Raw genomic sequence first — 26813 nt, forward strand, 5'->3', positions numbered from 1 at the left:
GGGTGGGACCCATAAGTGTGGGGTGGGACCCATAGATGTGGGGTGGGACCCATAAGTGTGGGGTGGGACCCATAAGTGTGGGGTGGGACCCATAGATGTGGGGTGGGACCCATAAGTGTGGGGTGGGACCCATAGATGTGGGGTGGGACCCATAAGTGTGGGGTAGGACCCATAAGTGTGGGGTGGGACCCATAGATGTGGGGTGGGACCCATAAGTGTGGGGTGGGACCCAAAAGTGTGGGGTGGGACCCATAGATGTGGGGTGGGACCCATAAGTGTGGGGTGGGACCCATAAGTGTGGGGTGGGACCCATAGATGTGGGGTGGGACCCATAAGTGTGGGGTGGGACCCAAAAGTGTGGGGTGGGACCCATAGATGTGGGGTGGGACCCATAAGTGTGGGGTGGGACCCATAGATGTGGGGTGGGACCCATAAGTGGGGGGCAGGACCCATAGATATGGGGCCCACAGGGACATATGGGGACTGGGGCAGCATCCCCTTTGTGCCCCACACGCTATGGGGCAGAACCCACCCCCTGTGCCCCATATAAGGCCACGCTATGGGGCAGAACCCACCGTGCCCCATATAAGGCCACGCTATGGGGTAGAACCCACCGTGCCCCATAGAAGGCCACGCTATGGGGCAGAACCCACAGTGCCCCTTAGACGGCCACGCTATGGGGCAGAACCCACCCCCTGTGCCCCATATAAGGCCACGCTATGGGGCAGAGCCCCCCCGTGCCCCACAAGTGATCACAAACACGACTGCTCACTACCAACACTACTTTATTGAAGGCGGTGCCATCTATGGGGCAGATCTATGGGGCAGAACCATCTATGGGGTAGAGCTATAGGGCAGAGCCATGTATGGGGCAGATCTATGGGGCAGTGCTATGGGGCAGAGCCATCTATGGGGCAGATCTATGGGGCAGAGCCATCTATAGGACAAATCTATGGGGCAGAGCTAGGGGGCAGATCTATGGGGCAGAGTCATCTATGGGGCAGAGCTATAGGGCAGAGCCATCTATGGGTCAGCCCCATAGGGAAGAGCCATCTATGGGGCAGATCTATGGGGCCGATCTATGGGGCAGCACCATCTATAGGGCAGATCTATGGGGCAGAGTCACCTATGGGGCAGATCTATGGGGCAGAGCCATCTATGGGTCAGCCCCATAGGGAAGAGCCATCTATGGGGCAGAGCTATTGGGCAGCGCTATGGGGCAGAGCCATCTATGGGGCAGAGCTATGGGGCAGAGCCATCTATGGGGCTGAGCCATCTATGGGGCAGAGCTATGGGTCAGCGCCATCTATGGGTCAGATCTATGGGGCAGAGCCATCTATGGGACAAATCTATGGGGCAGAGCCATCTATGGGGCAGATCTATGGGGCAGAGCCATCTACGGGTCAGAGCTATGGGGCAGATCTATGGGGCAGATCTATGGGGCAGACCTATGGGTCAGAGCTATGGGTCAGATCTATGAGGCAGAGCCATCTATGGGGCAGCTCTATGGGTCAGATCTATGGGTCAGATCTATGGGGCAGCGCCATCTATGGGTCAGATCTATGGGGCAGCGCCATCTATGGGGCAGCTCTATGGGTCAGACCTATGGGGCAGAGCCATCTATGGGGCAGATCTATGGGGCAGAGCCATCTATGGGGCAGATCCATGGGGCAGCGCCATCTATGGGGCAGATCTATGGGTCAGAGCCATCTGTGGGGCAGATCCATGGGGCAGAGCCATCTGTGGGGCAGATCTATGGGTCAGAGCCATCTGTGGGGCAGCTCTATGGGTCTCAGTAGTTGGAGGCGCGCTCCTGTTGTCTGTAGGCCCCACGGCGCAGGTAACCGCCGTCCCCCTTGCGGTAGCCGTCCTTCTGATCTGTGGGGCAGAAAAAAGCACTTGTGGGGCAGGGAACCACATCTATGGGGCAGGGAAATAGTTATGGGGCAGAAAGAAGCACTTGTGGGGCAGGGAACCACATCTATGGGGCAGGGAACCACATCTATGGGGCAGGGAGAAGCACTTATGGGGCAGGGAAATAGTTATGGGGCAGGGAACGACACTTATGGGGCTGAGAGAGACACTTATGGGGCTGAGAGCGGCACTTATGGGGCAGGGAACAACATCTATGGGGCAGGGAAAGGGACTTATGGGGCAGAAAAAAGCACTTGTGGGGCAGGGAACCACATCTATGGGGCAGGGAAAGGGACTTATGGGGCAGGGAGAGGCACTTATGGGGCAGGGAAAGACACTTATGGGGCAGGGAAAGACATCTATGGGGCAGGTAAAGACAACTATGGGGCAGGGAACCACATCTATGGGGCAGGGAAAGGGATTATGGGGCAGGGAATGACATCTATGGGGCGGGGAAAGGGACAGGGAACCACATCTATGGGGCAGGGAAAGACATCTATGGGGCAGGGAGAGACACTTATGGGGCAGGGAAAGACACTTATGGGGCAGGGAACCACATCTGTGGGGCAGGGAAAAACATCTATGGGGCAGGGAAAGACACTTATGGGGCAGGGAACCACATCTATGGGGCAAGGAACAACATCTATGGGGCAGGGAAAGACAACTATGGGGCAGGGAACCACATATATGGGGCAGGGAAAGGGACTTAACGTAACCCAATGGATCTCAATGGAACCCTATGGGTCCCTATGGGGTCTCTATGGATCTCAATGGAACCCTATGGGTCCCTATGGGGTCCCTATGGGTCTCAATGGAACCCTATGGGTCCCTATGGGGTCTCTATGGGTCTCTATGGGTCTCTATGGGGCAGCAGTGGGTCTGACCTCGGAAGTACCCCCCGAAGGATCCCTGCTTGTGGTCCAGCACCCTCTCGTTGTTCTCCACCAACGCCCCCAGTTTCTATGGGGCACCTATGGGGTCTCTATGGGTCTCAATGGAACCCTATGGGTCCCTATGGGGTCTCTATGGGTCTCAATGGAACCCTATGGGTCCCTATGGGGTCTCTATGGGTCTCAATGGAACCCTATGGGTCCCTATGGGGTCTCTATGGGTCTCAATGGAACCCTATGGGTCCCTATGGGGTCTCTATGGGTCTCAATGGAACCCTATGGGTCCCTATGGGGTCTCTATGGGTCTCAATGGAACCCTATGGGTCCCTATGGGGTCTCTATGGGTCTCAATGGAACCCTATGGGTCCCTATGGGGTCTCTATGGGTCTCAATGGAACCCTATGGGTCCCTATGGGGTCTCTATGGGTCTCAATGGAACCCTATGGGTCCCTATGGGGTCTCTATGGGTCTCAATGGAACCCTATGGGTCCCTATGGGGTCTCTATGGGTCTCAATGGAACCCTATGGGTCCCTATGGGGTCTCTATGGGTCTCAATGGAACCCTATGGGTCCCTATGGGGTCTCTATGGAACCCTATGGATCCCTATGGGGTCTCTATGGGTCTCAATGGAACCCTATGGGTCCCTATGGGGTCTCTATGGAACCCTATGGGTCCCTATGGGGTCTCTATGGGTCTCAATGGAACCCTATGGGTCCCTATGGGGTCTCTATGGGTCTCAATGGAACCCTATGGGTCCCTATGGGGTCTCTATGGGTCTCTATGGAACCCTATGGGTCCCTATGGGGTCTCTATGGGTCTCAATGGAACCCTATGGGTCCCTATGGGGTCTCTATGGGTCTCAATGGAACCCTATGGGTCCCTATGGGGTCTCTATGGGTCTCAATGGAACCCTATGGGTCCCTATGGCTCTCAATGGAACCCTATGGGTCCCTATGGGGTCTCTATGGGTCTCAATGGAACCCTATGGGTCCCTATGGGGTCTCTATGGGTCTCAATGGAACCCTATGGGTCCCTATGGGGTCTCTATGGGTCTCAATGGAACCCTATGGGTCCCTATGGGGTCTCTATGGGTCTCAATGGAACCCTATGGGTCCCTATGGGGTCTCTATGGGTCTCAATGGAACCCTATGGGTCCCTAGGGGTCTCTATGGGTCTCAATGGAACCCTATGGGTCCCTATGGGGTCTCTATGGGTCTCAATGGAACCCTATGGGTCCCTATGGGGTCTCTATGGGTCTCAATGGAACCCTATGGGTCCCTATGGGGTCTCTATGGGTCTCAATGGAACCCTATGGGTCCCTATGGGGTCTCTATGGGTCTCAATGGAACCCTATGGGTCCCTATGGGGTCTCTATGGGTCTCAATGGAACCCTATGGGTCCCTATGGGTTCTCTATGGGTCTCAATGGAACCCTATGGGTCCCTATGGGGTCTCTATGGGTCTCAATGGAACCCTATGGGTCCCTATGGGGTCTCTATGGGTCTCAATGGAACCCTATGGGTCCCTATGGGGTCTCTATGGGTCTCAATGGAACCCTATGGGTCCCTATGGGGTCTCTATGGGTCTCAATGGAACCCTATGGGTCCCTATGGGGTCTCTATGGGTCTCAATGGAACCCTATGGGTCCCTATGGGGTCTCTATGGGTCTCAATGGAACCCTATGGGTCCCTATGGGGTCTCTATGGGTCTCAATGGAACCCTATGGGTCCCTATGGGGTCTCTATGGGTCTCAATGGAACCCTATGGGTCCCTATGGGGTCTCAATGGAACCCTATGGGTCCCTATGGGGTCTCTATGGGTCTCAATGGAACCCTATGGGTCCCTATGGGGTCTCTATGGGTCTCAATGGAACCCTATGGGTCCCTATGGGGTCTCTATGGGTCTCAATGGATCTCAATGGAACCCAATGGATCTCAATGGTTCCCTATGGGGTCTCTATGGGTCTCTATGGGTCTCTATGGGGCAGCAGTGGGTCTGACCTCGGAAGTACCCCCCGAAGGATCCCTGCTTGTGGTCCAGCACCCTCTCGTTGTTCTCCACCAACGCCCCCAGTTTCTATGGGGCACCTATGGGGTCTCTATGGGTCTCAATGGAACCCTATGGGTCCCTATGGGGTCTCTATGGGTCTCAATGGAACCCTATGGGTCCCTATGGGGTCTCTATGGGTCTCAATGGAACCCTATGGGTCCCTATGGGGTCTCTATGGGTCTCAATGGAACCCTATGGGTCCCTATGGGGTCTCTATGGGTCTCAATGGAACCCTATGGGGTCACTATGGGTCTCAATGAAACCCTATGGGTCCCTATGGGTCTCAATGGAACCCTATGGGTCCCTATGGGGTCTCTATGGGTCTCAATGGATCTCAATGGAACCCAATGGATCTCAATGGTTCCCTATGGGGTCTCTATGGGTCTCTATGGGTCTCTATGGGGCAGCAGTGGGTCTGACCTCGGAAGTACCCCCCGAAGGATCCCTGCTTGTGGTCCAGCACCCTCTCGTTGTTCTCCACCAACGCCCCCAGTTTCTATGGGGCACCTATGGGGTCTCTATGGGTCTCAATGGAACCCTATGGGTCCCTATGGGGTCTCTATGGGTCTCAATGGAACCCTATGGGGTCTCTATGGGTCTCAATGGAACCCTATGGGTCCCAATGGGGTCTCTATGGGTCTCAATGGAACCCTATGGGTCCCTATGGGGTCTCTATGGGTCTCAATGGAACCCTATGGGTCCCTATGGGGTCTCTATGGGTCTCAATGGAACCCTATGGGTCCCTATGGGGTCTCTATGGGTCTCAATGGAACCCTATGGGTCCCTATGGGGTCTCTATGGGTCTCAATGGAACCCTATGGGTCCCTATGGGGTCTCTATGGGTCTCAATGGAACCCTATGGGTCCCTATGGGGTCTCAATGGAACCCTATGGGTCCCTATGGGGTCTCTATGGGTCTCAATGGAACCCTATGGGTCCCTATGGGGTCTCTATGGGTCTCAATGGAACCCTATGGGTCCCTATGGGGTCTCTATGGGTCTCAATGGATCTCAATGGAACCCAATGGATCTCAATGGTTCCCTATGGGGTCTCTATGGGTCTCTATGGGTCTCTATGGGGCAGCAGTGGGTCTGACCTCGGAAGTACCCCCCGAAGGATCCCTGCTTGTGGTCCAGCACCCTCTCGTTGTTCTCCACCAACGCCCCCAGTTTCTATGGGGCACCTATGGGGTCTCTATGGGTCTCAATGGAACCCTATGGGTCCCTATGGGGTCTCTATGGGTCTCAATGGAACCCTATGGGTCCCTATGGGGTCTCTATGGGTCTCAATGGAACCCTATGGGTCCCTATGGGGTCTCTATGGGTCTCAATGGAACCCTATGGGTCCCTATGGGGTCTCTATGGGTCTCAATGGAACCCTATGGGTCCCTATGGGGTCTCTATGGGTCTCAATGGAACCCTATGGGTCCCTATGGGGTCTCTATGGGTCTCAATGGAACCCTATGGGTCCCTATGGGTTCTCTATGGGTCTCAATGGAACCCTATGGGTCCCTATGGGGTCTCTATGGGTCTCAATGGAACCCTATGGGTCCCTATGGGGTCTCTATGGGTCTCAATGGAACCCTATGGGTCCCTATGGGGTCTCTATGGGTCTCAATGGAACCCTATGGGTCCCTATGGGGTCTCTATGGGTCTCAATGGAACCCTATGGGTCCCTATGGGGTCTCTATGGGTCTCAATGGAACCCTATGGGTCCCTATGGGGTCTCTATGGGTCTCAATGGAACCCTATGGGTCCCTATGGGGTCTCTATGGGTCTCAATGGAACCCTATGGGTCCCTATGGGGTCTCTATGGGTCTCAATGGAACCCTATGGGTCCCTATGGGGTCTCAATGGAACCCTATGGGTCCCTATGGGGTCTCTATGGGTCTCAATGGAACCCTATGGGTCCCTATGGGGTCTCTATGGGTCTCAATGGAACCCTATGGGTCCCTATGGGGTCTCTATGGGTCTCAATGGAACCCTATGGGTCCCTATGGGGTCTCTATGGGTCTCAATGGAACCCTATGGGTCCCTATGGGGTCTCTATGGGTCTCAATGGAACCCTATGGGTCCCTATGGGGTCTCTATGGGTCTCAATGGAACCCTATGGGTCCCTATGGGGTCTCTATGGGTCTCAATGGAACCCTATGGGTCCCTATGGGGTCTCTATGGGTCTCAATGGAACCCTATGGGTCCCTATGGGGTCTCTATGGGTCTCAATGGAACCCTATGGGTCCCTATGGGGTCTCTATGGGTCTCAATGGAACCCTATGGGTCCCTATGGGGTCTCTATGGGTCTCAATGGAACCCTATGGGTCCCTATGGGGTCTCTATGGAACCCTATGGATCCCTATGGGGTCTCTATGGGTCTCAATGGAACCCTATGGGTCCCTATGGGGTCTCTATGGAACCCTATGGGTCCCTATGGGGTCTCTATGGGTCTCAATGGAACCCTATGGGTCCCTATGGGGTCTCTATGGGTCTCAATGGAACCCTATGGGTCCCTATGGGGTCTCTATGGGTCTCTATGGAACCCTATGGGTCCCTATGGGGTCTCTATGGGTCTCAATGGAACCCTATGGGTCCCTATGGGGTCTCTATGGGTCTCAATGGAACCCTATGGGTCCCTATGGGGTCTCTATGGGTCTCAATGGAACCCTATGGGTCCCTATGGCTCTCAATGGAACCCTATGGGTCCCTATGGGGTCTCTATGGGTCTCAATGGAACCCTATGGGTCCCTATGGGGTCTCTATGGGTCTCAATGGAACCCTATGGGTCCCTATGGGGTCTCTATGGGTCTCAATGGAACCCTATGGGTCCCTATGGGGTCTCTATGGGTCTCAATGGAACCCTATGGGTCCCTATGGGGTCTCTATGGGTCTCAATGGAACCCTATGGGTCCCTAGGGGTCTCTATGGGTCTCAATGGAACCCTATGGGTCCCTATGGGGTCTCTATGGGTCTCAATGGAACCCTATGGGTCCCTATGGGGTCTCTATGGGTCTCAATGGAACCCTATGGGTCCCTATGGGGTCTCTATGGGTCTCAATGGAACCCTATGGGTCCCTATGGGGTCTCTATGGGTCTCAATGGAACCCTATGGGTCCCTATGGGGTCTCTATGGGTCTCAATGGAACCCTATGGGTCCCTATGGGTTCTCTATGGGTCTCAATGGAACCCTATGGGTCCCTATGGGGTCTCTATGGGTCTCAATGGAACCCTATGGGTCCCTATGGGGTCTCTATGGGTCTCAATGGAACCCTATGGGTCCCTATGGGGTCTCTATGGGTCTCAATGGAACCCTATGGGTCCCTATGGGGTCTCTATGGGTCTCAATGGAACCCTATGGGTCCCTATGGGGTCTCTATGGGTCTCAATGGAACCCTATGGGTCCCTATGGGGTCTCTATGGGTCTCAATGGAACCCTATGGGTCCCTATGGGGTCTCTATGGGTCTCAATGGAACCCTATGGGTCCCTATGGGGTCTCTATGGGTCTCAATGGAACCCTATGGGTCCCTATGGGGTCTCAATGGAACCCTATGGGTCCCTATGGGGTCTCTATGGGTCTCAATGGAACCCTATGGGTCCCTATGGGGTCTCTATGGGTCTCAATGGAACCCTATGGGTCCCTATGGGGTCTCTATGGGTCTCAATGGATCTCAATGGAACCCAATGGATCTCAATGGTTCCCTATGGGGTCTCTATGGGTCTCTATGGGTCTCTATGGGGCAGCAGTGGGTCTGACCTCGGAAGTACCCCCCGAAGGATCCCTGCTTGTGGTCCAGCACCCTCTCGTTGTTCTCCACCAACGCCCCCAGTTTCTATGGGGCACCTATGGGGTCTCTATGGGTCTCAATGGAACCCTATGGGTCCCTATGGGGTCTCTATGGGTCTCAATGGAACCCTATGGGTCCCTATGGGGTCTCTATGGGTCTCAATGGAACCCTATGGGTCCCTATGGGGTCTCTATGGGTCTCAATGGAACCCTATGGGTCCCTATGGGGTCTCTATGGGTCTCTATGGAACCCTATGGGTCCCTATGGGGTCTCTATGGGTCTCAATGGAACCCTATGGGTCCCTATGGGGTCTCTATGGGTCTCAATGGAACCCTATGGGTCCCTATGGGGTCTCTATGGGTCTCAATGGAACCCTATGGGTCCCTATGGGGTCTCTATGGGTCTCAATGGAACCCTATGGGTCCCTATGGGGTCTCTATGGGTCTCAATGGAACCCTATGGGTCCCTATGGGGTCTCTATGGGTCTCAATGGAACCCTATGGGTCCCTATGGGGTCTCTATGGGTCTCAATGGAACCCTATGGGTCCCTATGGGTTCTCTATGGGTCTCAATGGAACCCTATGGGTCCCTATGGGGTCTCTATGGGTCTCAATGGAACCCTATGGGTCCCTATGGGGTCTCTATGGGTCTCAATGGAACCCTATGGGTCCCTATGGGGTCTCTATGGGTCTCAATGGAACCCTATGGGTCCCTATGGGGTCTCTATGGGTCTCAATGGAACCCTATGGGTCCCTATGGGGTCTCTATGGGTCTCAATGGAACCCTATGGGTCCCTATGGGGTCTCTATGGGTCTCAATGGAACCCTATGGGTCCCTATGGGGTCTCTATGGGTCTCAATGGAACCCTATGGGTCCCTATGGGGTCTCTATGGGTCTCAATGGAACCCTATGGGTCCCTATGGGGTCTCAATGGAACCCTATGGGTCCCTATGGGGTCTCTATGGGTCTCAATGGAACCCTATGGGTCCCTATGGGGTCTCTATGGGTCTCAATGGAACCCTATGGGTCCCTATGGGGTCTCTATGGGTCTCAATGGAACCCTATGGGTCCCTATGGGGTCTCTATGGGTCTCAATGGATCTCAATGGAACCCAATGGATCTCAATGGTTCCCTATGGGGTCTCTATGGGTCTCTATGGGTCTCTATGGGGCAGCAGTGGGTCTGACCTCGGAAGTACCCCCCGAAGGATCCCTGCTTGTGGTCCAGCACCCTCTCGTTGTTCTCCACCAACGCCCCCAGTTTCTATGGGGCACCTATGGGGTCTCTATGGGTCTCAATGGAACCCTATGGGTCCCTATGGGGTCTCTATGGGTCTCAATGGAACCCTATGGGTCCCTATGGGGTCTCTATGGGTCTCAATGGAACCCTATGGGTCCCTATGGGGTCTCTATGGGTCTCAATGGAACCCTATGGGTCCCTATGGGGTCTCTATGGGTCTCAATGGAACCCTATGGGGTCACTATGGGTCTCAATGAAACCCTATGGGTCCCTATGGGTCTCAATGGAACCCTATGGGTCCCTATGGGGTCTCTATGGGTCTCAATGGATCTCAATGGAACCCAATGGATCTCAATGGTTCCCTATGGGGTCTCTATGGGTCTCTATGGGTCTCTATGGGGCAGCAGTGGGTCTGACCTCGGAAGTACCCCCCGAAGGATCCCTGCTTGTGGTCCAGCACCCTCTCGTTGTTCTCCACCAACGCCCCCAGTTTCTATGGGGCACCTATGGGGTCTCTATGGGTCTCAATGGAACCCTATGGGTCCCTATGGGGTCTCTATGGGTCTCAATGGAACCCTATGGGGTCTCTATGGGTCTCAATGGAACCCTATGGGTCCCAATGGGGTCTCTATGGGTCTCAATGGAACCCTATGGGTCCCTATGGGGTCTCTATGGGTCTCAATGGAACCCTATGGGTCCCTATGGGGTCTCTATGGGTCTCAATGGAACCCTATGGGTCCCTATGGGGTCTCTATGGGTCTCAATGGAACCCTATGGGTCCCTATGGGGTCTCTATGGGTCTCAATGGAACCCTATGGGTCCCTATGGGGTCTCTATGGGTCTCAATGGAACCCTATGGGTCCCTATGGGGTCTCAATGGAACCCTATGGGTCCCTATGGGGTCTCTATGGGTCTCAATGGAACCCTATGGGTCCCTATGGGGTCTCTATGGGTCTCAATGGAACCCTATGGGTCCCTATGGGGTCTCTATGGGTCTCAATGGATCTCAATGGAACCCAATGGATCTCAATGGTTCCCTATGGGGTCTCTATGGGTCTCTATGGGTCTCTATGGGGCAGCAGTGGGTCTGACCTCGGAAGTACCCCCCGAAGGATCCCTGCTTGTGGTCCAGCACCCTCTCGTTGTTCTCCACCAACGCCCCCAGTTTCTATGGGGCACCTATGGGGTCTCTATGGGTCTCAATGGAACCCTATGGGTCCCTATGGGGTCTCTATGGGTCTCAATGGAACCCTATGGGTCCCTATGGGGTCTCTATGGGTCTCAATGGAACCCTATGGGTCCCTATGGGGTCTCTATGGGTCTCAATGGAACCCTATGGGTCCCTATGGGGTCTCTATGGGTCTCAATGGAACCCTATGGGTCCCTATGGGGTCTCTATGGGTCTCAATGGAACCCTATGGGTCCCTATGGGGTCTCTATGGGTCTCAATGGAACCCTATGGGTCCCTATGGGTTCTCTATGGGTCTCAATGGAACCCTATGGGTCCCTATGGGGTCTCTATGGGTCTCAATGGAACCCTATGGGTCCCTATGGGGTCTCTATGGGTCTCAATGGAACCCTATGGGTCCCTATGGGGTCTCTATGGGTCTCAATGGAACCCTATGGGTCCCTATGGGGTCTCTATGGGTCTCAATGGAACCCTATGGGTCCCTATGGGGTCTCTATGGGTCTCAATGGAACCCTATGGGTCCCTATGGGGTCTCTATGGGTCTCAATGGAACCCTATGGGTCCCTATGGGGTCTCTATGGGTCTCAATGGAACCCTATGGGTCCCTATGGGGTCTCTATGGGTCTCAATGGAACCCTATGGGTCCCTATGGGGTCTCAATGGAACCCTATGGGTCCCTATGGGGTCTCTATGGGTCTCAATGGAACCCTATGGGTCCCTATGGGGTCTCTATGGGTCTCAATGGAACCCTATGGGTCCCTATGGGGTCTCTATGGGTCTCAATGGAACCCTATGGGTCCCTATGGGGTCTCTATGGGTCTCAATGGAACCCTATGGGGTCCCTATGGGGTCTCTATGGGTCTCAATGGAACCCTATGGTTCCCTATGGGGTCTCTATGGGTCTCAATGGAACCCTATGGGTCCCTATGGGGTCTCTATGGGTCTCAATGGAACCCTATGGGTCCCTATGGGGTCTCTATGGGTCTCAATGGAACCCTATGGGTCCCTATGGGGTCTCTATGGGTCTCAATGGAACCCTATGGGTCCCTATGGGGTCTCTATGGGTCTCAATGGAACCCTATGGGTCCCTATGGGGTCTCTATGGGTCTCAATGGAACCCTATGGGTCCCTATGGGGACTCTATGGGTCTCAATGGAACCCTATGGGTCCCTATGGGGTCTCTATGGGTCTCAATGGAACCCTATGGGTCCCTATGGGGTCTCTATGGGTCTCAATGGAACCCTATTAGTCCCTATGGGGTCTCTATGGGTCTCAGTGGAACCCTATGGGTCCCTATGGGGTCTCTATGGGTCTCAATGGAACCCTATGGGTCCCTATGGGGTCTCTATGGGTCTCAATGGAACCCTATGGGTCCCTATGGGGTCTCTATGGGTCTCAATGGAACCCTATGGGTCCCTATGGGGTCTCTATGGGTCTCAATGGAACCCTATGGGTCCCTATGGGGTCTCTATGGGTCTCAATGGAACCCTATGGGTCCCTATGGGGTCTCTATGGGTCTCAATGGAACCCTATGGGTCCCTATGGGGTCTCTATGGGTCTCAATGGAACCCTATGGGTCCCTATGGGGTCTCTATGGGTCTCAATGGAACCCTATGGGTCCCTATGGGGTCTCTATGGGTCTCAATGGAACCCTATGGGTCCCTATGGGGTCTCTATGGGTCTCAATGGAACCCTATGGGATTCTATGGGGTCTCTATGGAACTCAATGGGATTCTATGGGTCTCAATGGAACTCTATGGGTCTCTATGGGGTCTCAATGGAACTCAATGGGATTCTATGGGTCTCAATGGAACTCTATGGGTCCCTATGGGGTCTCAATGGAACTCAATGGGATTCTATGGGTCTCAATGGATCTCAATGGGATTCTATGGGTCTCAATGGATCTCAATAGAACTCAATGGAACCCAATGGAATTCAATGGGACTCAATGGGTCCCTATGGGGTCTTTATGGCCAATCTATAGGGCAGCTATAGGGCAGCTCTGGGGTCCCTATGGGGTCTCTAAGGGATCTCTATGGGGTCTCTATGTGGTCCCTATGGGTCTCAATGGATCTCAATGGAACCCAATGGAACCCAATGGGACTCAATGGTTCCCTATGGGGTCTCTATGGGTCTCTATGGGTCTCTATGGGGCAGCAGTGGGTCTGACCTCGGAAGTACCCCCCGAAGGATCCCTGCTTGTGGTCCAGCACCCTCTCGTTGTTCTCCACCAACGCCCCCAGTTTCTATGGGGCACCTATGGGGTCTCTATGGGTCTCAATGGAACCCTATGGGTCCCTATGGGGTCTCTATGGGTCTCAATGGAACCCTATGGGTCCCTATGGGGTCTCTATGGGTCTCAATGGAACCCTATGGGTCCCTATGGGGTCTCTATGGGTCTCAATGGAACCCTATGGGTCCCTATGGGGTCTCTATGGGACTCAATGGAACCCTATGGGTCCCTATGGGGTCTCTATGGGTCTCAATGGAACCCTATGGGTCCCTATGGGGTCTCTATGGGTCTCAATGGAACCCTATGGGTCCCTATGGGGTCTCTATGGGTCTCAATGGAACCCTATGGGTCCCTATGGGTCCCTATGGGGTCTCTATGGGTCTCAATGGAACCCTATGGGTCCCTATGGGGTCCCTATGGGGTCTCTAAGGGGTCCCTATGGGGTCTCTATGGGTCTCAATGGAACCCTATGGGTCCCTATGGGGTCTCTATGGGGTCTCAATGGATCTCAATGGGATTCTATGGGTCTCAATGGATCTCAATGGATCTCACTGGTTCCCTATGGGGTCTCTATGGGTCTCTATGGGTCTCTATGGGGCAGCAGTGGGTCTGACCTCGGAAGTACCCCCCGAAGGATCCCTGCTTGTGGTCCAGCACCCTCTCGTTGTTCTCCACCAACGCCCCCAGTTTCTATGGGGCACCTATGGGGTCTCTATGGGTCTCAATGGAACCCTATGGGTCCCTATGGGGTCTCTATGGGTCTCAATGGAACCCTATGGGTCCCTATGGGGTCTCTATGGGTCTCAATGGAACCCTATGGGTCCCTATGGGGTCTCTATGGGTCTCAATGGAACCCTATGGGTCCCTATGGGGTCTCTATGGGTCTCAATGGAACCCTATGGGTCCCTATGGGGTCTCTATGGGTCTCAATGGAACCCTATGGGTCCCTATGGGGTCTCTATGGGTCTCAATGGAACCCTATGGGTCCCTATGGGGTCTCTATGGGTCTCAATGGAACCCTATGGGTCCCTATGGGGTCTCTATGGGTCTCAATGGAACCCTATGGGTCCCTATGGGGTCTCTATGGGTCTCAATGGAACTCAATAGAACTCAATGGAACCCAATGTAACCCAATGGTTCCCTATGGGGTCTCTATGGGTCTCAATGGAACCCAATGGAACTCAATGGAACCCAATGTAACCCAATGGTTCCCTATGGGGTCTCTATGGGTCTCTATGGGTCTCTATGGGGCAGCAGTGGGTCTGACCTCGGAAGTACCCCCCGAAGGATCCCTGCTTGTGGTCCAGCACCCTCTCGTTGTTCTCCACCAACGCCCCCAGTTTCTATGGGGCACCTATGGGGTCTCTATGGGTCTCAATGGAACCCTATGGGTCCCTATGGGGTCTCTATGGGTCTCAATGGAACCCTATGGGTCCCTATGGGGTCTCTATGGGTCTCAATGGAACCCTATGGGTCCCTATGGGGTCTCTATGGGTCTCAATGGAACCCTATGGGTCCCTATGGGGTCTCTATGGGTCTCAATGGAACCCTATGGGGTCACTATGGGTCTCAATGAAACCCTATGGGTCCCTATGGGTCTCAATGGAACCCTATGGGTCCCTATGGGGTCTCTATGGGTCTCAATGGATCTCAATGGAACCCAATGGATCTCAATGGTTCCCTATGGGGTCTCTATGGGTCTCTATGGGTCTCTATGGGGCAGCAGTGGGTCTGACCTCGGAAGTACCCCCCGAAGGATCCCTGCTTGTGGTCCAGCACCCTCTCGTTGTTCTCCACCAACGCCCCCAGTTTCTATGGGGCACCTATGGGGTCTCTATGGGTCTCAATGGAACCCTATGGGTCCCTATGGGGTCTCTATGGGTCTCAATGGAACCCTATGGGGTCTCTATGGGTCTCAATGGAACCCTATGGGTCCCAATGGGGTCTCTATGGGTCTCAATGGAACCCTATGGGTCCCTATGGGGTCTCTATGGGTCTCAATGGAACCCTATGGGTCCCTATGGGGTCTCTATGGGTCTCAATGGAACCCTATGGGTCCCTATGGGGTCTCTATGGGTCTCAATGGAACCCTATGGGTCCCTATGGGGTCTCTATGGGTCTCAATGGAACCCTATGGGTCCCTATGGGGTCTCTATGGGTCTCAATGGAACCCTATGGGTCCCTATGGGGTCTCAATGGAACCCTATGGGTCCCTATGGGGTCTCTATGGGTCTCAATGGAACCCTATGGGTCCCTATGGGGTCTCTATGGGTCTCAATGGAACCCTATGGGTCCCTATGGGGTCTCTATGGGTCTCAATGGATCTCAATGGAACCCAATGGATCTCAATGGTTCCCTATGGGGTCTCTATGGGTCTCTATGGGTCTCTATGGGGCAGCAGTGGGTCTGACCTCGGAAGTACCCCCCGAAGGATCCCTGCTTGTGGTCCAGCACCCTCTCGTTGTTCTCCACCAACGCCCCCAGTTTCTATGGGGCACCTATGGGGTCTCTATGGGTCTCAATGGAACCCTATGGGTCCCTATGGGGTCTCTATGGGTCTCAATGGAACCCTATGGGTCCCTATGGGGTCTCTATGGGTCTCAATGGAACCCTATGGGTCCCTATGGGGTCTCTATGGGTCTCAATGGAACCCTATGGGTCCCTATGGGGTCTCTATGGGTCTCAATGGAACCCTATGGGTCCCTATGGGGTCTCTATGGGTCTCAATGGAACCCTATGGGTCCCTATGGGGTCTCTATGGGTCTCAATGGAACCCTATGGGTCCCTATGGGTTCTCTATGGGTCTCAATGGAACCCTATGGGTCCCTATGGGGTCTCTATGGGTCTCAATGGAACCCTATGGGTCCCTATGGGGTCTCTATGGGTCTCAATGGAACCCTATGGGTCCCTATGGGGTCTCTATGGGTCTCAATGGAACCCTATGGGTCCCTATGGGGTCTCTATGGGTCTCAATGGAACCCTATGGGTCCCTATGGGGTCTCTATGGGTCTCAATGGAACCCTATGGGTCCCTATGGGGTCTCTATGGGTCTCAATGGAACCCTATGGGTCCCTATGGGGTCTCTATGGGTCTCAATGGAACCCTATGGGTCCCTATGGGGTCTCTATGGGTCTCAATGGAACCCTATGGGTCCCTATGGGGTCTCAATGGAACCCTATGGGTCCCTATGGGGTCTCTATGGGTCTCAATGGAACCCTATGGGTCCCTATGGGGTCTCTATGGGTCTCAATGGAACCCTATGGGTCCCTATGGGGTCTCTATGGGTCTCAATGGAACCCTATGGGTCCCTATGGGGTCTCTATGGGTCTCAATGGAACCCTATGGGTCCCTATGGGGTCTCTATGGGTCTCAATGGAACCCTATGGTTCCCTATGGGGTCTCTATGGGTCTCAATGGAACCCTATGGGTCCCTATGGGTCCCTATGGGGTCTCTATGGGTCTCAATGGAACCCTATGGGTCCCTATGGGGTCCCTATGGGGTCTCTAAGGGGTCCCTATGGGGTCTCTATGGGTCTCAATGGAACCCTATGGGTCCCTATGGGGTCTCTATGGGGTCTCAATGGATCTCAATGGGATTCTATGGGTCTCAATGGATCTCAATGGATCTCACTGGTTCCCTATGGGGTCTCTATGGGTCTCTATGGGTCTCTATGGGGCAGCAGTGGGTCTGACCTCGGAAGTACCCCCCGAAGGATCCCTGCTTGTGGTCCAGCACCCTCTCGTTGTTCTCCACCAACGCCCCCAGTTTCTATGGGGCACCTATGGGGTCTCTATGGGTCTCAATGGAACCCTATGGGTCCCTATGGGGTCTCTATGGGTCTCAATGGAACCCTATGGGTCCCTATGGGGTCTCTATGGGTCTCAATGGAACCCTATGGGTCCCTATGGGGTCTCTATGGGTCTCAATGGAACCCTATGGGTCCCTATGGGGTCTCTATGGGTCTCAATGGAACCCTATGGGTCCCTATGGGGTCTCTATGGGTCTCAATGGAACCCTATGGGTCCCTATGGGGTCTCTATGGGTCTCAATGGAACCCTATGGGTCCCTATGGGGTCTCTATGGGTCTCAATGGAACCCTATGGGTCCCTATGGGGTCTCTATGGGTCTCAATGGAACCCTATGGGTCCCTATGGGGTCTCTATGGGTCTCAATGGAACTCAATAGAACTCAATGGAACCCAATGTAACCCAATGGTTCCCTATGGGGTCTCTATGGGTCTCAATGGAACCCAATGGAACTCAATGGAACCCAATGTAACCCAATGGTTCCCTATGGGGTCTCTATGGGTCTCTATGGGTCTCTATGGGGCAGCAGTGGGTCTGACCTCGGAAGTACCCCCCGAAGGATCCCTGCTTGTGGTCCAGCACCCTCTCGTTGTTCTCCACCAACGCCCCCAGTTTCTATGGGGCACCTATGGGGTCTCTATGGGTCTCAATGGAACCCTATGGGTCCCTATGGGGTCTCTATGGGTCTCAATGGAACCCTATGGGTCCCTATGGGGTCTCTATGGGTCTCAATGGAACCCTATGGGTCCCTATGGGGTCTCTATGGGTCTCAATGGAACCCTATGGGTCCCTATGGGGTCTCTATGGGTCTCAATGGAACCCTATGGGTCCCTATGGGGTCTCTATGGGTCTCAATGGAACCCTATGGGTCCCTATGGGGTCTCTATGGGTCTCAATGGAACCCTATGGGTCCCTATGGGGTCTCTATGGGTCTCAATGGAACCCTATGGGTCCCTATGGGGTCTCTATGGGTCTCAATGGAACCCTATGGGTCCCTATGGGGTCTCTATGGGTCTCAATGGAACCCTATGGGTCCCTATGGGGTCTCTATGGGTCTCAATGGAACCCTATGGGTCCCTATGGGGTCTCTATGGGTCTCAATGGAACCCTATGGGTCCCTATGGGGTCTCAATGGATCTCAATGGGACTCAATGGTTCCCTATGGGGTCTCTATGGGTCTCTATGGGTCTCTATGGGGCAGCAGTGGGTCTGACCTCGGAAGTACCCCCCGAAGGATCCCTGCTTGTGGTCCAGCACCCTCTCGTTGTTCTCCACCAACGCCCCCAGTTTCTATGGGGCACCTATGGGGTCTCTATGGGTCTCAATGGAACCCTATGGGTCCCTATGGGGTCTCTATGGGTCTCAATGGAACCCTATGGGTCCCTATGGGGTCTCTATGGGTCTCAATGGAACCCTATGGGTCCCTATGGGGTCTCTATGGGTCTCAATGGAACCCTATGGGTCCCTATGGGGTCTCTATGGGTCTCAATGGAACCCTATGGGTCCCTATGGGGTCTCTATGGGTCTCAATGGAACCCTATGGGTCCCTATGGGGTCTCTATGGGTCTCAATGGAACCCTATGGGTCCCTATGGGGTCTCTATGGGTCTCAATGGAACCCTATGGGTCCCTATGGGGTCTCTATGGGTCTCAATGGAACCCTATGGGTCCCTATGGGGTCTCTATGGGTCTCAATGGAACCCTATGGGTCCCTATGGGGTCTCTATGGGTCTCAATGGAACCCTATGGGTCCCTATGGGGTCTCTATGGGTCTCAATGGAACCCTATGGGTCCCTATGGGGTCTCTATGGGTCTCAATGGAACCCTATGGGTCCCTATGGGGTCTCTATGGGTCTCAATGGAACCCTATGGGTCCCTATGGGGTCTCAATGGATCTCAATGGGACTCAATGGTTCCCTATGGGGTCTCTATGGGTCTCTATGGGTCTCTATGGGGCAGCAGTGGGTCTGACCTCGGAAGTACCCCCCGAAGGATCCCTGCTTGTGGTCCAGCACCCTCTCGTTGTTCTCCACCAACGCCCCCAGTTTCTATGGGGCACCTATGGGGTCTCTATGGGTCTCAATGGAACCCTATGGGTCCCTATGGGGTCTCTATGGGTCTCAATGGAACCCTATGGGTCCCTATGGGGTCTCTATGGGTCTCAATGGAACCCTATGGGTCCCTATGGGGTCTCTATGGGTCTCAATGGAACCCTATGGGTCCCTATGGGGTCTCTATGGGTCTCAATGGAACCCTATGGGTCCCTATGGGGTCTCTATGGGTCTCAATGGAACCCTATGGGTCCCTATGGGGTCTCTATGGGTCTCAATGGAACCCTATGGGTCCCTATGGGGTCTCTATGGGTCTCAATGGAACCCTATGGGTCCCTATGGGGTCTCTATGGGTCTCAATGGAACCCTATGGGTCCCTATGGGGTCTCTATGGGTCTCAATGGAACCCTATGGGTCCCTATGGGGTCTCTATGGGTCTCAATGGAACCCTATGGGTCCCTATGGGGTCTCTATGGGTCTCAATGGAACCCTATGGGTCCCTATGGGGTCTCTATGGGTCTCAATGGAACCCTATGGGTCCCTATGGGGTCTCTATGGGTCTCAATGGAACCCTATGTGTCCCTATGGGGTCTCTATGGGTCTCAATGGAACCCTATGGGTCAATATGGGGTCTCTATGGGTCTCAATGGAACTCAATGGGATTCTATGGGGTCTCAATGGAACTCAATAGAACTCAATGGATCTCAATGGGACTCAATGGTTCCCTATGGGGTCTCTATGGGTCTCTATGGGTCTCTATGGGGCAGCAGTGGGTCTGACCTCGGAAGTACCCCCCGAAGGATCCCTGCTTGTGGTCCAGCACCCTCTCGTTGTTCTCCACCAACGCCCCCAGTTTCTATGGGGCACCTATGGGGTCTCTATGGGTCTCAATGGAACCCTATGGGTCCCTATGGGGTCTCTATGGGTCTCAATGGAACCCTATGGGTCCCTATGGGGTCTCTATGGGTCTCAATGGAACCCTATGGGTCCCTATGGGGTCTCTATGGGTCTCAATGGAACCCTATGGGTCCCTATGGGGTCTCTATGGGTCTCAATGGAACCCTATGGGTCCCTATGGGGTCTCTATGGGTCTCAATGGAACCCTATGGGTCCCTATGGGGTCTCTATGGGTCTCAATGGAACCCTATGGGTCCCTATGGGTCCCTATGGGGTCTCTATGGGTCTCAATGGAACCCTATGGGTCCCTATGGGGTCTCTATGGGTCTCAATGGAACTCAATGGGATTCTATGGGTCTCAATGGATCTCAATGGATCTCAATGGAACCCAATGGAACCCAATGGATCTCAATGGTTCCTTATGGGGTCTCTATGGGTCTCTATGGGTCTCTATGGGGCAGCAGTGGGTCTGACCTCGGAAGTACCCCCCGAAGGATCCCTGCTTGTGGTCCAGCACCCTCTCGTTGTTCTCCACCAACGCCCCCAGTTTCTATGGGGCACCTATGGGGTCTCTATGGGTCTCAATGGAACCCTATGGGTCCCTATGGGGTCTCTATGGGTCTCAATGGAACCCTATGGGTCCCTATGGGGTCTCTATGGGTCTCAATGGAACCCTATGGGTCCCTATGGGGTCTCTATGGGTCTCAATGGAACCCTATGGGTCCCTATGGGGTCTCTATGGGTCTCAATGGAACCCTATGGGTCCCTATGGGGTCTCTATGGGTCTCAATGGAACCCTATGGGTCCCTATGGGGTCTCTATGGGTCTCAATGGAACCCTATGGGTCCCTATGGGGTCTCTATGGGTCTCAATGGAACCCTATGGGTCCCTATGGGGTCTCTATGGGTCTCAATGGAACCCTATGGGTCCCTATGGGGTCTCTATGGGTCTCAATGGAACCCTATGGGTCCCTATGGGGTCTCTATGGGTCTCAATGGAACCCTATGGGTCCCTATGGGGTCTCTATGGGTCTCAATGGAACCCTATGGGTCCCTATGGGGTCTCAATGGATCTCAATGGGACTCAATGGTTCCCTATGGGGTCTCTATGGGTCTCTATGGGTCTCTATGGGGCAGCAGTGGGTCTGACCTCGGAAGTACCCCCCGAAGGATCCCTGCTTGTGGTCCAGCACCCTCTCGTTGTTCTCCACCAACGCCCCCAGTTTCTATGGGGCACCTATGGGGTCTCTATGGGTCTCAATGGAACCCTATGGGTCCCTATGGGGTCTCTATGGGTCTCAATGGAACCCTATGGGTCCCTATGGGGTCTCTATGGGTCTCAATGGAACCCTATGGGTCCCTATGGGGTCTCTATGGGTCTCAATGGAACCCTATGGGTCCCTATGGGGTCTCTATGGGTCTCAATGGAACCCTATGGGTCCCTATGGGGTCTCTATGGGTCTCAATGGAACCCTATGGGTCCCTATGGGGTCTCTATGGGTCTCAATGGAACCCTATGGGTCCCTATGGGGTCTCTATGGGTCTCAATGGAACCCTATGGGTCCCTATGGGGTCTCTATGGGTCTCAATGGAACCCTATGGGTCCCTATGGGGTCTCTATGGGTCTCAATGGAACCCTATGGGTCCCTATGGGGTCTCTATGGGTCTCAATGGAACCCTATGGGTCCCTATGGGGTCTCTATGGGTCTCAATGGAACCCTATGGGTCCCTATGGGGTCTCTATGGGTCTCAATGGAACCCTATGGGTCCCTATGGGGTCTCTATGGGTCTCAATGGAACCCTATGGGTCCCTATGGGGTCTCAATGGATCTCAATGGGACTCAATGGTTCCCTATGGGGTCTCTATGGGTCTCTATGGGTCTCTATGGGGCAGCAGTGGGTCTGACCTCGGAAGTACCCCCCGAAGGATCCCTGCTTGTGGTCCAGCACCCTCTCGTTGTTCTCCACCAACGCCCCCAGTTTCTATGGGGCACCTATGGGGTCTCTATGGGTCTCAATGGAACCCTATGGGTCCCTATGGGGTCTCTATGGGTCTCAATGGAACCCTATGGGTCCCTATGGGGTCTCTATGGGTCTCAATGGAACCCTATGGGTCCCTATGGGGTCTCTATGGGTCTCAATGGAACCCTATGGGTCCCTATGGGGTCTCTATGGGTCTCAATGGAACCCTATGGGTCCCTATGGGGTCTCTATGGGTCTCAATGGAACCCTATGGGTCCCTATGGGGTCTCTATGGGTCTCAATGGAACCCTATGGGTCCCTATGGGGTCTCTATGGGTCTCAATGGAACCCTATGGGTCCCTATGGGGTCTCTATGGGTCTCAATGGAACCCTATGGGTCCCTATGGGGTCTCTATGGGTCTCAATGGAACCCTATGGGTCCCTATGGGGTCTCTATGGGTCTCAATGGAACCCTATGGGTCCCTATGGGGTCTCTATGGGTCTCAATGGAACCCTATGGGTCCCTATGGGGTCTCTATGGGTCTCAATGGAACCCTATGGGTCCCTATGGGGTCTCTATGGGTCTCAATGGAACCCTATGTGTCCCTATGGGGTCTCTATGGGTCTCAATGGAACCCTATGGGTCAATATGGGGTCTCTATGGGTCTCAATGGAACTCAATGGGATTCTATGGGGTCTCAATGGAACTCAATAGAACTCAATGGATCTCAATGGGACTCAATGGTTCCCTATGGGGTCTCTATGGGTCTCTATGGGTCTCTATGGGGCAGCAGTGGGTCTGACCTCGGAAGTACCCCCCGAAGGATCCCTGCTTGTGGTCCAGCACCCTCTCGTTGTTCTCCACCAACGCCCCCAGTTTCTATGGGGCACCTATGGGGTCTCTATGGGTCTCAATGGAACCCTATGGGTCCCTATGGGGTCTCTATGGGTCTCAATGGAACCCTATGGGTCCCTATGGGGTCTCTATGGGTCTCAATGGAACCCTATGGGTCCCTATGGGGTCTCTATGGGTCTCAATGGAACCCTATGGGTCCCTATGGGGTCTCTATGGGTCTCAATGGAACCCTATGGGTCCCTATGGGGTCTCTATGGGTCTCAATGGAACCCTATGGGTCCCTATGGGGTCTCTATGGGTCTCAATGGAACCCTATGGGTCCCTATGGGTCCCTATGGGGTCTCTATGGGTCTCAATGGAACCCTATGGGTCCCTATGGGGTCTCTATGGGTCTCAATGGAACTCAATGGGATTCTATGGGTCTCAATGGATCTCAATGGATCTCAATGGAACCCAATGGAACCCAATGGATCTCAATGGTTCCTTATGGGGTCTCTATGGGTCTCTATGGGTCTCTATGGGGCAGCAGTGGGTCTGACCTCGGAAGTACCCCCCGAAGGATCCCTGCTTGTGGTCCAGCACCCTCTCGTTGTTCTCCACCAACGCCCCCAGTTTCTATGGGGCACCTATGGGGTCTCTATGGGTCTCAATGGAACCCTATGGGTCCCTATGGGGTCTCTATGGGTCTCAATGGAACCCTATGGGTCCCTATGGGGTCTCTATGGGTCTCAATGGAACCCTATGGGTCCCTATGGGGTCTCTATGGGTCTCAATGGAACCCTATGGGTCCCTATGGGGTCTCTATGGGTCTCAATGGAACCCTATGGGTCCCCATGGGGTCTCTATGGGTCTCAATGGAACCCTATGGGTCCCTATGGGGTCTCTATGGGTCTCAATGGAACCCTATGGGTCCCTATGGGGTCTCTATGGGTCTCAATGGAACCCTATGGGTCCCTATGGGGTCTCTATGGGTCTCAATGGAACCCTATGGGTCCCTATGGGGTCTCTATGGGTCTCTATGGGTCTCAATGGAACTCAATGGGATTCTATGGGTCTCAATGGAACTCAATAGAACTCAATGGAACCCAATGGAATTGAATGGAACTCAATGGGTCCCTATGGGGTCTTTATGGCCAATCTATAGGGCAGCTATAGGTCAGCTCTGGGGTCTCTATGGGGTCTCTAAGGGGTCTCTAAGGGGTCTCTATGGGGTCTCTAATGGGTCCCTATGTGTCTCTATGGGTCTCAGTGTATTTCAATGGATCTCAATGGATCTCAATGGGACTCAATGGTTCCCTATGGGGTCTCTATGGGTCTCTATGGGTCTCTATGGGGCAGCAGTGGGTCTGACCTCGGAAGTACCCCCCGAAGGATCCCTGCTTGTGGTCCAGCACCCTCTCGTTGTTCTCCACCAACGCCCCCAGTTTCTATGGGGCACCTATGGGGTCTCTATGGGTCTCAATGGAACCCTATGGGTCCCTATGGGGTCTCTATGGGTCTCAATGGAACCCTATGGGTCCCTATGGGGTCTCTATGGGTCTCAATGGAACCCTATGGGTCCCTATGGGGTCTCTATGGGTCTCAATGGAACCCTATGGGTCCCTATGGGGTCTCTATGGGTCTCAATGGAACCCTATGGGTCCCTATGGGGTCTCTATGGGTCTCAATGGAACCCTATGGGTCCCTATGGGGTCTCTATGGGTCTCAATGGAACCCTATGGGTCCCTATGGGGTCTCTATGGGTCTCAATGGAACCCTATGGGTCCCTATGGGGTCTCTATGGGTCTCAATGGAAGCCTATGGGTCCCTATGGGGTCTCTATGGGTCTCAATGGAAGCCTATGGGTCCCTATGGGGTCTCAATGGATCTCAATGGAACCTAATGGTTCCCTATGGGTCTCAATGGAACCCTATGGGTCTCAATGGGTCTCTATGGGTCTCTATGGGGCAGCAGTGGGTCTGACCTCGGAAGTACCCCCCGAAGGATCCCTGCTTGTGGTCCAGCACCCTCTCGTTGTTCTCCACCAACGCCCCCAGTTTCTATGGGGCACCTATGGGGTCTCTATGGGTCTCAATGGAACCCTATGGGTCCCTATGGGGTCTCTACGGGTCTCAATGGAACCCTATGGGTCCCTATGGGGTCTCTATGGGTCTCAATGGAACCCTATGGGTCCCTATGGGGTCTCTATGGGTCTCAATGGAACCCTATGGGTCCCTATGGGGTCTCTATGGGTCTCAATGGAACCCTATGGGTCCCTATGGGGTCTCTATGGGTCTCAATGGAACCCTATGGGTCCCTATGGGGTCTCTATGGGTCTCAATGGAACCCTATGGGTCCCCATGGGGTCTCTATGGGTCTCAATGGAACCCTATGGGTCCCTATGGGGTCTCTATGGGTCTCAATGGAACCCTATGGGTCCCTATGGGGTCTCTATGGGTCTCAATGGAACCCTATGGGTCCCTATGGGGTCTCTATGGGTCTCAATGGAACCCAATGGATCTCAATGGAACCCAATGGATCTCAATGGTTCCCTATGGGGTCTCTATGGGTCTCTATGGGTCTCTATGGGGCAGCAGTGGGTCTGACCTCGGAAGTACCCCCCGAAGGATCCCTGCTTGTGGTCCAGCACCCTCTCGTTGTTCTCCACCAACGCCCCCAGTTTCTATGGGGCACCTATGGGGTCTCTATGGGTCTCAATGGAACCCTATGGGTCCCTATGGGGTCTCTATGGGTCTCAATGGAACCCTATGGGTCCCTATGGGGTCTCTATGGGTCTCAATGGAACCCTATGGGTCCCTATGGGGTCTCTATGGGTCTCAATGGAACCCTATGGGTCCCTATGGGGTCTCTATGGGTCTCAATGGAACCCTATGGGTCCCTATGGGGTCTCTATGGGTCTCAATGGAACTCAATGGGATTCTATGGGTCTCAATGGAACTCAATAGAACTCAATGGAACTCAATGGGATTCAATGGGACTCAATGGGTCCCTATGGGGTCTTTATGGCCAATCTATAGGGCAGCTATAGGGCAGCTCTGGGGTCTCTATGGTGTCTCTAAGGGGTCTCTATGGGGTCTCAATGGAACCCTATGGGGTCTCTATGGGTCTCAGTGTATTTCAATGGATCCCAATGGTTCCTTATGGGATCTGAATGGAACCCTATGGGGTTTCTATGGGGTCTCTATGGGGTCTCTATGGGGCAGCTATGGGGCAGCTGTAGGGTCTCTAAAGGGCCTCTATAGGATCTCTATGGGGTCCCTATGGGGTCTCTATGGGGTCTCTATGGATCTCAATGGATCTCAATGGGACTCAATGGTTCCCTATGGGGTCTCTATGGGTCTCTATGGGTCTCTATGGGGCAGCAGTGGGTCTGACCTCGGAAGTACCCCCCGAAGGATCCCTGCTTGTGGTCCAGCACCCTCTCGTTGTTCTCCACCAACGCCCCCAGTTTCTATGGGGCACCTATGGGGTCTCTATGGGTCTCAATGGAACCCTATGGGTCCCTATGGGGTCTCTATGGGTCTCAATGGAACCCTATGGGTCCCTATGGGGTCTCTATGGGTCTCAATGGAACCCTATGGGTCCCTATGGGGTCTCTATGGGTCTCAATGGAACCCTATGGGTCCCTATGGGGTCTCTATGGGTCTCAATGGAACCCTATGGGTCCCTATGGGGTCTCTATGGGTCTCAATGGAACCCTATGGGTCCCTATGGGGTCTCTATGGGTCTCAATGGAACCCTATGGGTCCCTATGGGGTCTCTATGGGTCTCAATGGAACCCTATGGGTCCCTATGGGGTCTCAATGGGTCTCAATGGAACCCTATGGGTCCCTATGGGGTCTCTATGGGTCTCAATGGAACCCTATGGGTCCCTATGGGGTCTCTATGGGTCTCAATGGAACCCTATGTGGTCTCTATGGGTCTCAATGGAACCCTATGGGTCCCTATGG

General features: G+C 54.1%; 1 protein-coding gene across 17 annotated transcripts in view; it reads right to left on the reverse strand.

The window, feature by feature from the left end:
- Window positions 1-768: 768 nt before the first annotated feature.
- The window catches only part of LOC107307490 (eukaryotic translation initiation factor 3 subunit C-like), a 186435-nt gene continuing 160390 nt past the window's right edge, over window positions 769-26813 (reverse strand). For 15 of the 17 annotated variants that reach the window (XM_085518252.1, XM_085518251.1, XM_085518250.1 and 12 more), the window contains one exon: window positions 769-1878. In XM_085518252.1, coding sequence (XP_085374378.1) covers window positions 1793-1878 — 86 coding nt within the window. In that variant the 3' untranslated portion in view covers window positions 769-1792. The remainder of the gene's footprint in view (window positions 1879-26813) is intronic. The other 2 variants (XR_014935227.1, XR_014935228.1) reach the window with 2 other exon arrangements.

Source organism: Coturnix japonica, chromosome 17, assembly GCF_054131305.1.
Source record: "Coturnix japonica strain WE chromosome 17, WE-NBRP24, whole genome shotgun sequence".
Classification (NCBI taxonomy): Eukaryota; Metazoa; Chordata; class Aves; order Galliformes; family Phasianidae; genus Coturnix; species Coturnix japonica.